The sequence below is a fragment of the Macrosteles quadrilineatus genome, unplaced genomic scaffold (genome assembly GCF_028750875.1).
Source record: "Macrosteles quadrilineatus isolate MER2022 unplaced genomic scaffold, UCM_ALF_1.0 Scaffold_2__2_contigs__length_208266976, whole genome shotgun sequence".
Lineage (NCBI taxonomy): Eukaryota > Metazoa > Arthropoda > Insecta > Hemiptera > Cicadellidae > Macrosteles > Macrosteles quadrilineatus.
The window spans coordinates 68718109-68731436 of NW_026542595.1; the positions used below are offsets into that span (position 1 = coordinate 68718109).

The following is a 13328-nucleotide window of genomic DNA, read 5'->3' on the forward strand; positions in this document are numbered from 1 at the left end:
TTGAGAGTATTTAATTCATGTATTATTGTTAATTATTGTTGTGTTTTTCTTTTAAATGGTTAATTACAGCTCGTTTCTCTCAAATGGCGTGTTGTTCTTGAACCTCCATCCATGGTTCTCATTTGTTAAGTAAAGTTTTGTGAGCCGCTCCTCGGGCCTGCGCATGGATCACGCTTCCTTTTCGTTAGTCTGGGTGCAGGTACGAGGGCATGGTTCAACCGGTTTTGTTGAGTGCTGTACACAAGCGCATCAGGGTAATGTTTGCATGTTCCTCAACATTGTATTGACTTAAGTGCAAGTTGTATTTCTCTTTATTATTGTTTTCGAGTCCTGCAATTTCACGTGTTGTTTTGCCACCTTAGTAATAGCAGCATTAAGTTCGTCATCGACATCATCAGTGCGTAATCTTAAAATAAATGCTGCTTTGTTAGGAAAGTGATTATGTGAGCATAACCTTGTGCAGAGAGTACAACTAGAAGTGCTCTTTAAGAGCCTCAATCAAACTTGACCTGTTATATAGACATCCTCTATTACATACAGTTACAGTATACAGTGTGTGTACTTCGACAGAGTTCCACATACGTTCTATATCTGCTACAAATGCTCCTACAGTTTCGTTGAATGGGATATCTACTGATTCATCCTCTTCATTCTTCCGTTTTGTATCTTCAACATTTTTGGTACTCATACATTTATTTCGACAATCGACATGGTACATTGCGTCAACAGCGTGTAAGTCACTAACTACACCAGACAGTCAGTCGAGCTTCTGAAGCTAATGTATCGTTCCTAGCACCACATGTTTCAATAAGCCTTATATGGATTTACTATTTATTTATAATTATAAATAATTATATTTATAAATAAGAGCAGCTTATAAGTTTAGACAATTTTCTAAACTTATAAGCTGCTCTTCATCTATCAGGGTGTTTCGGGTCCTTCTTTCAATAACAGTTTTCTCCACAAAAAAGGCAGTGTTTCTGAAATTCAAAGCATTTTTGATTGGCCTCGTAGCTTTGGATGAGAGGAACTTGCTTCTGAATTACCTCCAGTTGGCAGTTTTGCTCTTTTCAAGTGTGTTTTTGAAGTGTAGGTAGATTCACAACTTCTATGACACTGTATGATAAAGTCTTGATCAGTGTTTTCGTCTTCAATTTAATACTTTCTCTATCGTCGTATTGTATACTACATTGTATAATAGTCTTTATTCGCTGGGCACCAGCAGTTAAAAGAGGTTCACAGCGTCCACTGCAGTAGAATTTCCATAAAAAAAAAAACAATTTCCTTCAATTTGGAAAAATTCAAGATTGCGGCTGTTTCTATGAAATGACTATTTATAGATACTTTTTAGTGTTCCAATTGAGCTCAGCGTACATAAAAACACATAAAATGATATACAACAACCCTATATTACAAATATAAAAATGATCCAAAAATATTTGGGAAAATTCAAGATGGCGGCGGTTTCTAAGAAATGACTCTTACTAGATACTTTTTAGTGCTCCCATTTAACTCAGCTTACATAAAAACACATAAAATGATATACAACAACCCTATATTACAGTATTTAAAAATAATACAAAAATATTTGGAAAAATGCAAGATGGCGGCCAAATCTCGAATTGCCCAAACGTGACAGAATGCATCATGCATTTTCTTGAAGCTTAACATGTCCTAGTAACTATCCAATAATAAAAAAAAAACTTAATCAAAAATGTTTGGGTTAGCCAAAAATATAGGGTTTCGCAACCGGACTATAGGGGCTGTTCCGGGAAAGGTAATACAAATGACATTAGAACAAATCTTAGGCCGCTATTAGCCGTATTGGTGGAGCAACTAATTGGCGACACTGGTGTTCCACAGCTTTTTGCAACCCGGAAAATAGTAGCGCAACCGCTCATAGCTCGCTCAACTCGCAAAATTAAGTATTGTTGATATTTGTGCGCTTGAAAACTAGTTCTAATAGCAATTTAGAAAAAGAACTTGAAGAAAAAACTATCAGTCCTGAAGGCAAAGAATACAGAAACGAATTTTAAAGAGTAACTCTGTTTTATTTAAGCCTGAAAACAAAACTGCACCTCACCAATTTAAAAACAAGATATGCAAACGCTGTGGAGATAATATCTCCTTAATAGCGCGGTCAAATCCGCTAATTGTTGCTTTGAGCCTAAAACTCAATAGTTATCACAGAGATGATTACCAAAATAAATATGTAATTACCAGGATGAGAGATATGGCTTAACATATGGCACTGATTAAAGAACGGAATTAAATATTGAACTGTTCGAACATTGCCTAACACCTCTAATGGAATATGTGAGGGAAATGTTTTCATGCAGACAGGGACAGTTAAAAAACCCTCACTGGCGCCAAAGGTGTGCCCAACCTTAAAGACACGTTGATGTCCAACGATGCTTCTCTTGTAAAAACTCAAATGTATCTAAATCCAAGGTTATTGATGACTTTTTATATTAAATGAAATCAGAAAGGAGATTTGAAATAGGTAGCAATGCAGAAAAAAGTGGAAGAAAAACTAAAGTTGTTGAGCCTGATATTTTACCTGACTCAGATGATATCATTATGGTTTTTAACCATCTATCAAATAGATGTGAAGAATCGATTGATAATTTGAGAAAACATCCCTCACAGCAGCATTGCCATAACCTTGCAAAGATATGCATTGCTCAAATCATAATTTTAAATAAAAGAATACCGGAAGAGGTAACGCGAGCCCTGCTAGATGATTACCTAAAAAAAGATTATACAGTAGTACTATCCTATACTAACTTGGTCTGCAAAAATAAGCAATTTCTTAATAACTGCTATCGTCACATGCACACAGTAATAACCTACTAGTGGTCGAAAACTCGACAGAAAATATGTAATGACCGGCATTGAATATTGGATACTGATGTAGAAATTCCATCTAGCCTACATGGACCATTTGTCGCCATATTTTTAACATGTAGTTGTGTGAACCAGACACAGTTTGCGTGTCCAACATTATATTTTCCATCTTTTTTTTGCTGCTGGCAAAGCTGATGGGTCGTAACAGTTAGTTGCTGTAGTTCTTAATAAGTCATTCTATAAGTTTGAGTTGATAAAAACATTGTGTATTCGAGAGAAATTAGTCATTTAGATCAGTTGGTGGCCCACATTGAATACGACGAATTTAATTAAAAACTGGTGACAACTTTAACATAGGGTTGGAATGTATAGTTGTAGGCAAGAGTACTGACAGGCTTCTCTATTTTCACCCCACGCTGTAGATAAAACATATGATTGTAATTCTTCCATTTGATTTTCTGTTTATTTTTCGTTGTTATTTTGTCACCAGCATGGAAACCATAAAGCCCATGTTAATTTTTTTTAATTTCAAAACAATTTTTTGTGCTTATATTTTAACCTATTTTAATTTTTAAAGAGATTCTGCGCATCTACAGGAAAATATCTTTTTAACAGTATACGTAGATTTTCCCTCCGATGCACACGAGCTGAGAAAAAATGTTTTAAAGAAACATGCTTGCCTATTAATATGTAGATCATCCGTGAAATGGAAAATGGCAGAAAATATGTTGATATTTCGAGCCCTTCATCTACCCGTTAATCTCCACAATAGAAAACTTGTTAGAAAAAAAGACTTCTAGAAAAAAGCCAGGCCACTGACGCCATTTTGGTTAGCCATTGTTCCACCTCCCGTTTTAATTCGTCTTCGTTTTCAAAGCGCTTCCCGCCTAAATGCCGCTTCAACTCCGGGAAGAGATGAAATTCACTCGGTGCCAAGTCAGGAGAGTAAGGTGGATGGCCGAAAACATCCCATCGGAAGGATTCCAGAAGGTCTTGTGTTTGTGTTCAGCATCAACCCTTTGCTCCTTATGCCTTTCTGAAAGAAGGCGTGGCACCGATCTTGCACAGACTTTTGACAAACTGAGATCGTCCGAAATGATTCTGTGAAGCGACGCACGACTAATTTCAACATTTGGAGGAAGCTGTGTAATGATTTCATCCAATGTCAAGCGCCGGTCGGTGTCAATGACCTTGCGGACATCTTCAACAACAGTCAAAGTGCGGGAAGTGGACGGGCGGCCACTTCGTTGTTCATTGTGTAACGACTTTCGTCCGTCAATAAACGATTGACGCCAGCGGGAAACCATTGGCCTAGACATCACATTTTCACCATAAACACTGCACAATTCTCGATGAATTTCACTCGCATTTTTATTATTTGCAGTCAAAAATCTAATTACTGCACGGATTTCACAATCGGCGGTGGGAGCAACTGGTGTCTCCATGATTGCCAAAGCGATACTGGAGAGTGGAGGGGCGAGTGCCGTTGCCGTAGGCGGCCGCGACGTTTACAGTGTTGCCACTACATCCAGACGAAAATTCCCCGCGATTCCCAGCTTTCTAGCGCTCGACGCTGTGATTTCAAACAATTTTTTTTTATTTTTTTTACTTACTTTTGAGACGACCCTCGTATGTAGATGCCTCCAAAATGTCATTAGATTCGTTAACGTAGAGAACGCAAATTGTGCATGGCTTTGGATCCTCATTTCAAATTTGCACTGTTCAACTACGCCTTGAAAAAGCCTTCATTATAGAGAGGAAGTTTACTAGATACTTAAACTGTAATCACTTTTGAGTTTGAAAAAATATTTTTGGACTATAAATAACTCTTTAGCAGCTGTTTGGAACTATCCAAGTTGGCCGCTTGCCTCGTGTTGTTTTAACGTGGATGGTATAAGCTCTAATGAGTAGCCTATTGATAATTTTACGTCAAGCTAAAATGTTGGATAAATTATGATAGCCTAATATTAAACATTAATCAATTAGCAAAAATGCTGACCTACCGTAAACTTACTTTGTTTTGCATATCGCAATGTACTTTTAAGTCTTAGCCCCCAAAAATTAAGATAAGCCTAACTTTTTATGTGATGGACATGTGAAATCATCTGTTCTAACATTGATTTATATTTAATTCTTTCAGACGAACCTGCTACCTCAAAATCTGATGACTTTTGGACATTTGAAAGTTTGGCGGAGACGACAGAATCAAATAACCTCGCCCAGCAAACCTGCAGAGTTACGAATTTCCATTTGTCTTTTTTGATTCACCACACAAAGTCTCCTTTAAAAGTATCACATTTAATCCCTAAATAGAATTAGTTTAACTACTAGTACTTAGGTTTGCTGCAACAGGGAGAGTAAAAAAGTGATTTTTTGTTTGTTTGTAAAATGTCAATAGTTAAGTGAGAAATAAATGCATCTTCAAAATTTTATCAAAATATGTTCATAAACAAGGAAAATACAACAGTTTACTTATTCTCCATAAGAATAACAGGGAAATTTTGAATTTACAGTTTTTTGGAATTTGCTCCGTAACCATTAGGCGCATGATAACGCTTTAATATACTTAATCATTTGTTTTTTGAAGCTCTACAAAATAGTTTTGAAATAAATTGCAAAATGTTTATTTTTTTAGGGTCAAAAGTGGGAAAACACTATTTTTACCACATAAAACCCCCTTAAGCCCATGGTGGAAGTAAATAAGGTGTGCTACTCAGCCGGACGAGTTTGAGACCGTTCTGCGCATCGCGATGTGACGTCACCTTGAGGGCAAAACCTATCCAGTAGTTTACTAATAACAAAACTAAGTAATTAATAAACAAAGTATATTCGGATAACTTTGCACTGTGGCCCTAACTAAATGGTACTAACTAATAAAATTGTTTACATTATTTTTTTTATAGCAAGAATATGTTCAGAACATTTCGATAAAAACTCCTTTCCAAAACCATTACAACAAGTACTATTGGGATATTCTCCAAAAAAACAAAGAAGGCTTACCAAGGATGCACTGCCAACTTTGAATTTGTTTAAAGAAACTAAAACTGTGTCGGTCGAAAGGAAAAAGAGACTGGAAGCAAGAGATAGTAGGAGACAAGTACAGCATATTTTAGAAGAATCCATGTCAGTAATTTGATTTAAAATCTGTTTAAATTCTGTTTAAACAGCCAAAGCGTTAAAATTTAAATGTACTAAGCTTAATTAATAAATTTAAATAAAAAAAAATTAAATTAAATTTTAATTTAATAATTTAAATGTAAATATTAATACAGTTTAAAATAGTAAATACAGTGAGAGCACGCAGCTTCGATATCGAAGTTATATATTTTTAAATGTAACCTGTTTGCGCAAAAACATTAGCATAATTAAAATAAACAAAGGAGTTCACACGCAGCACGCTGACGTTCCGACAAAAAACAATGATATAAGGATTAAACATGGTAATAACATTTGTATTTATTTCTAGACCGATAGAAGACTGTACAGATCAAGAACATATCATTTGTGATATTAACCAAGAAACTTATACATCAATAATTGATCAAAATCAAGAAAGTAAATTGTCGGGAAGTGGAAATAAGAATGCAGATGAATTGGACAGGTAAAGTCTGACGCATGATATTTTAAACTTTTGTCTACAATTTTTAATATAACTCCTTTTTTCATTACACAGTCCAACATAAACTTTACTTAAAATACAACAGAAATCAGTAAAACTAACTGTCTTGTAAACTGAACTCGTTTATTTTTAAAACATTTCAATTGGTCTTAAATCAGAATTTCAACCTTTTTTACTTTATACATTTTTACGATGTCATTTCACGTGAAATATAATAATAATAATAACATAATAATAACAACTATTTGGAAGTAATTATTTTGATATTTTATTCAGATCACAAGAAGACGAACAAGACGTAGTTGGCAAGCTCAAATCAAAAATTGAACAGCTTGAAAAGAATTTGAAAATGGTTGAGGAGGAGAGAGACTCGCTTTCTCAAAAGTTAAAAGACTCTGAAACACAAAAAGTGAGATTGCAAGAAGAACTAAAAAATGTAAAAAAAAAAACACAATCAATTTGAAATTGAAAGTAGAGTTCGATCGATTTTATCCTCACTATTTACTGAGGGTCAAATCAAATCCCTGATGTCTCGAAAAAAAAGGGTAAAGTGGAACATAGACGACTATACAGCGGCAATCTCTCTTAGAAGTGTTAGCCCTAAAGCGTATAGATACCTTAGAGAAAAAATGAATTTCCCTCTTCCAGCATTAAGCACCCTTAGAAAATGAGCATTAAAAACATTTGACTTAGAAGAGGGAGTTCTAAAAGACGTCTTAAAAATATTACAAAGCAATTCGAGGACATTAACAGAAATTGAACGTCTTACTGTATTATCTTATGACGAAATGCATTTATCAGAAGAGGTTGGATACGACAGAACGAAAGAACACATTCTAGGTCCTTGTCAAGCTGTGCAAGTTGTTTTTGCTCGCGGATTAGTTGGGAAATGGAAACAACCTATTTATTACAAGTTTGACCAACCCATGACAGCAACTATAATAAAATACATTGTACAACAGTTGGAAGTTATTGGCTATCCAGTTATAGGGATAGTAAGTGACATGGGGGGTTCAAACCAAGGTGTGTGGCGAGAGCTAAATATTAAGCCCGACACGCCCTATTTTGCAAACCCTCACGACCAAAATAGAAACGTTTATTATTTTGCCGACGTTCCCCATTTGATCAAACTTTTAAGGAACCATTTCATTGACGATGGATTGGAAGTCATTGACATGGGAGTAATTGAAAAGAAAATAATAGAAGACCTGTTGTTACTTGAAAGTAAAAGTGAATTAAAGATTGCGCATAAACTGTCACATAATCACTTGACAGTTAAAGGGTCCCAGCGCCAACGTGTGTGGCCAGCAACACAATTATTTTCAATCACCACAGCAAAAGCGATTCATTGGCTCGGTGAACGGGGTTTGTTGAAAGGTAACTGGAAAAACGCCAGCAAAATATTCAAAACAGTGAACGATTGGTTTGACACAATGAACTCGAGTAATTACTATGGCAAAAGCGAAAGCAGCAACGTATTTGGCATTAGCCTCGAACATCAAAACAAAGTCTTGGATGAAATGAACCAGTTAACAAAATCAATTTCGACAGGAAAAAAGAAGTCCAAGGCCCGTTCTTCCGATGAAAGTGCGTTGACAGGTAAACAAACTAACACTTCGAAAAAAACGAAAAAACCTGCTCTTCTGCCATTTCAAATTGGCATACTTACTTCAAATAACGCGTTGAAACTGTTATTTGGATTCGTTTCGTCTACATATGGCATTAAATATATTATGACCCAAAAACTTAATCAAGACATACTAGAGAATTTCTTCTCTTACATCCGAGGAATTGGCATCTCTAAAGATCACCCAACTGCGCTGGATTTTAAATATCGTCTGAGATGGTATATTTTAGGAAAACATTCTAGTGAAATTCTTAAAACATCTAAGGAACATAAAGATCAAGCAAGTTCAAGTAATGTGAATGTTCTAGAATGTGTTCAAAAAACCCCTAGAAAATGAAGATACAGTAAAAACAGTCAACTACAGCATCTTGACCGAATCGGAGCGATGTCTGACACAAAATCTAATGTCGAATTTAATCACCGAAGAGGAATTTGTAGATGATATTCAACCACTAGAAGAACCATTTATCGAGCAAGATAAGGAAATTCCTGAACAGGAAAACACAATTAGTAAGGAAGGTTTGCGATATTTGGCTGGCTACATCGCCTTTGTATTTAGACACAAATATCCAGAGCTTCGAGAAAACTCAGAATTTTCAGTTAGAAATGAAAACCCAACCTGGATTAATTTTATTACAAGAGGACGGTTAATGTCGCCATCACAACAACTTTTTGCTGCTATACAGAAAGCAGAAAAATGTTTTTCCGATTTTCACAGTCCCTACATTAACAATGCACCAGGTTCTGTAACTACCATTACCAATAAATTTTACTTAGTAAATGGTGACTTACAAGAGGACGTTGTCAGAAGATATCTAACGATACGAACATATATCAAAATCAAACAAATCAACAGGAGGCTAAGACAATGCAATTTTGCTAGTGGCGAAAAAAGAAAATTTCTAAAGAAACTTAAAAAAGTTTAGAAAAATCCAGAAGTGACGAAATGTTTAATTTTTTAGATGTTTACTTTCAGGTCGTAAATATTTTTATAAGATTGCTTAATGTAATAAACTATGTTTTTGGTTAAGGAAATGTTATTCATTTCTGATCCTACAAATTTTATGGCAACTGTTATCAAAGAGAGTTAATTTGTATATAAACGAATATGTTGCAACGCATTTCAATGTAAAACTTATTATATCTGTCACATGTTAATATTACATATTTAATTTAAAATGTAAAATACAAAGTATATCCTTATAACATGTACCTACAGAGTTTTGGATAATAAATGCGTGGCCTTATTATCCAATAAACGGTGGCATCGGCTGAGCGCGCGCTCCGTTGCCGCTTGATATAATTCATCGTAGCTAAAAAAGTAAATCTTTTATCGATATCCAACCGATACTACAGTTAAATTAGAACCTTTCCCTAAAACTTTCCCGCAGGTCTGATAAACCTGACCAAATAATACGTGATTTGGTAGCCGACTAACTTTTTTGTGTTAGTATGAAAAGGTTTAAAGTTTGATCGGTCATTTCATTACACTAGTATTGAATAAAGCAAAATAACAACTAATAACTGAAAAATGGTGGTGTATAGGCAAAAATAAAAACACATTTCTAACAAGTCTACACTTTTATTTAAAACAGGGCTACATGTACATGGACAATATGACTCATAGCAAAAATCTCGAAGAGTTATAAATTGTATATCAATAATTGATGTAAATGACTAAATCTAGTTCCTACCACTCCTATTAATTTTATGAAATCAGTCTTCATGTCAGTCTCATAATTTGACCAAGCTGCAAAAATAGGCTTAGGTAGGTACTAAGGTACTGTGCAAGGCACTATGCAGGAAAACATGTTTCACAGACAATATAACTCACAGCAAAAATCTCAAAGAGTTCTCAAGTGGATATCAAGATTGATTGATCAATTGCTGTAAGTTATAACATGATAGAAAACATATCTAAAGCTAAGACTAAATGAAAAAATATATTTATAAAAACAATAAAACACTAAAAAAGAATAGGTACAGTATAAACAACATGTTTTAAAAGGTAACATTAAATAATCATTACTGGTACCTCATAATTGCACATAAATGTCTCTTGTAAGAAACACTTATTTCTTTGGTAAATTTCACTTTTTGGTAAATGCTCTGAGGCAATCTGTACTGGTTGTCAAAAATAGTAAAAAAAAATAGGGATACAACTGACTCAATTAAAAGTTCAATATAAAGTAATGGAACACAAATAAACAACACAACATAGGAACATAAAATAAACATCTCCTATCCTAGCCTAATTAAAAAGATAAATAAATACGAAGGTAATAAACAAAAACAACCACAAAACACAGTGATAGAATCTATAGCATGGAAAAAAAGGATTAATACTTAATAACTACCCTAAAAATACTGAAGTAGTAAAACCGACTAGAGTAAAAATATTAAGTAACACACCGTAGGTGAAAACAACATAAAATGTTAACTAAACAAACAAACAAACACTTTGAATAAAGTGAATACATTTTGATTCCTCCTTGGAATAAATGCTACTTAGAGTAGGTAGGCTATGTCATCACTCACATCACTTTAGTTTTGCTTACTCGATGAGGTGGATGGAGTTGATGAGGTGAATGGAGTTGATGATGTAGATGGAGTACTTGTGCATGATGGAGATGGAGTACTTGTAGATGATGGAGTAGCTAACCTTTTTTCTTTAGCCTGAGAGGCTGTGGCACGGGCTACAACTTTGGTTTTGTAAGGAATGGGGTTGGCCATGAAGTAGCTTGAGTCCTTCTTTGTTCTTTTTGCTCCATATTTAACACATAAAATCGAAGACAATGTCTCCTCATCCAGTCGGTTTCTTTTATCTGTTTTTATGTTCTTCAGGCAGCTGAACAGCCTTTCTGTTACTGCGTTTGAAAAGGGCAGTGAAAAAAAATGCAAACTAACTTGGACAGTTCAAAGTACTTGGGCCTACCTAGCCCATCTACACTTGCTAAAATCTTCGCCCAGTATTTTGAGGTCTCAAGTTCCCCAACACTCATTACGCTCTGCTCCCGCCACTGGCTGTCAAGTTTTGAGAAATCAAATTGTATGCCAGGAAACTTCTTTGCAATTGGTACAAGGCTTATGGGTTGTAGGTTTTGTGCATTCGAGGGGAGTACGAACTCAGCATCCCTGTATATGCTGCTATCAGGCTCATTGAATGCAAATCTGTTTTGAATTTGAATAACAGCCTCTTTGTAGAAGTGTCTAACTGATGTTCTCAGACGGTCCAGCTCTCTTGGATCTACGTCGGTGAGTTCGCACAGTGTGTCTGTTGCCCTAACTCCCAAGTATACCTTCTCAAGCGGAACGTAATGTTCTTCTCTTTGCGGATCTAGCTTTGCAGCATCAGTCGACCTGACATACTCTGGTGCCATAAAATTAAGGCACAGGTTCTTCAGCAGCCGTTTGACCTGAAAGTTTGTAAAATGTTTGAAATAAATTTGTTTCATTCTTAATAGGATTTTAAACCCTAGCATGTGGTAGTCAAGGGTACATTGGTATCATACGGAGGCCACTATTTTTAGAGTTCCTTTTTACTGGTTGAAAAAAATAACATTATAATTGGGAAGAACATACCCAAGGTGCCTCTTATATAGTTGTAGTATCAAGAAATATTCCATGACACTCCCCACCCCAGGTAACTGAACTGAAATATTTGTGATTTATTATTTTTATGGAAGTACAGCACCAACAGGGGAGTGAGGTATTGATGCATTTCTACTTTGAATGTAGAGGAAAAAATAGACACATTTATATATGCTTAGAGTAGGCCTAGTTCATTTTTAATTTTCCTTAACCTGTTATTCAGAGAAGACAGACAAACCACTGGAGCCTAGGACCATTATTTCAAAATATATTTGACTCAGTAATTGTATTTCAATGTGCAATACCACGTGAAATTATTTAAAATGTAAAAAAGATTATCAGTCCTATATGAAGGTTTTAAAAGTATAATTCTCTAACCTGAGGTTTCAATTCTCCAAATAAGGGGGCATCTGACTGGAAGAGTGTATTGCATTCATTGAATAACCCGAGGGCATACTCCACAAATTCCATCATTGCCTTCAGCAGTGGGTTGTTGAGTGTTGCAAGAACCTGAAAAGTATCATTGTTTTTAAACCTTGGTACACATATGGTAGGCTATCTAACGGTTAATGGGAGGTCAATGAGGCCAATTTGGTAACTTATGCTTTTTCAGTACCAATACCTACCTATAGCCTACAGAGTTAAAATTTTTATTAAAATACCGGAAATAACACTCTGATTCTAAAAATGAGAATTTTTCCCATGCAAAAGTTGGAAACCCCATAAAAATGGGAAAACCCGTGAATTTATTTTTTACCAGAAAGGGTCCTAAACATAGGCTACTCAAATTAACTGGAAGAACTAGTTGTAGCTGGACAAGAATTTTCAAAATCTGACCATAGGCCTACTTAACCAAAACTGGAACTGGAATAGGCCTAACTAACCAAGAAAATATGGAAAACTGGGAATGCCTGGAAACATATTGGTTATCAAAATTGGTTAAATTATGTTACAAAAATATGTGTGCATTTTCCTAGGTGAGTTATACCATAGTCTGAAATATTTTTTGTTTAGGAAATCATAGCTTCTCAAACTTCTTAGACTATCAGCCTACATAGTAAGCTTGTGTGATTCGATTAAAAAACTATTTGATACCGTACCATAACTTGATTGGTGTATTAATAATTTAAAGATAACCATTGCACACAAATGTTTTTGTTAAAGATGCATGAGATATCTCAGAAACTCTGAAGATAAGCAAGAAAACAAATAATACAGGCTAGGCCTATACAATTTTTATAAGTAAATTGAGGACAAAAAAATACAGATAATGAAGTGTTTCTTACCTGATCATTTGCATGGGTTTTATCCTCAAAAACAACAACAGTCCAATACTGTCTTAAGGATTCCCAGCACTCCAGGATTCTTCTTACACACATTTGCAAAGAAAGCCAACGTGTCTGGCCTGGAGCTAATATTTTCTTTGGGGAAAAATCTGGTTCAAAAAACTGCTGGAATTTAATGAATTCTGCAGTACGTTTTGGACTTCGTTTCAGGTGGTTATAGATGGTCCTAACTAAGTCTTCCAGTGAGTTGGGCAGCATCTTGCAGGCATACGATGCCACCAAGTGGATTAGGTGGCAGGAACATTTTACTATTACTACTTGAGGGTGGTTTGTTTTAATTAACGTTGACACAGAGTGG

General features: G+C 35.2%; 1 protein-coding gene across 1 annotated transcript; it reads left to right on the forward strand.

The window, feature by feature from the left end:
- Nucleotides 1-4290: 4290 nt before the first annotated feature.
- On the forward strand, nucleotides 4291-9986 carry LOC128984385 (uncharacterized). The gene is made up of 6 exons (XM_054403702.1): nucleotides 4291-4422; nucleotides 5883-5944; nucleotides 6314-6448; nucleotides 6743-6875; nucleotides 8402-8692; nucleotides 9930-9986. Exons 1-6 carry the CDS (start codon nucleotides 4291-4293, stop codon nucleotides 9984-9986), a joined length of 810 nt encoding a protein of 269 aa, XP_054259677.1.
- Nucleotides 9987-13328: the final 3342 nt, after the last annotated feature.

Excerpts from the sequence above, each read along its gene's own strand:
- LOC128984385 (XM_054403702.1), top strand. The coding sequence starts at position 4,291 with ATGATTGCCAAAGCGATACTGGAGAGTGGAGGGGCGAGTGCCGTTGCC. Across the intron at positions 4,423-5,882 it reads GCTTTCTAGCGCTCGACGCT|AAACTAAAACTGTGTCGGTC; the intron begins GTGATTTCAAAC and ends ATTTGTTTAAAG. Across the intron at positions 5,945-6,313 it reads CAAGAGATAGTAGGAGACAA|ACCGATAGAAGACTGTACAG; the intron begins GTACAGCATATT and ends ATTTATTTCTAG.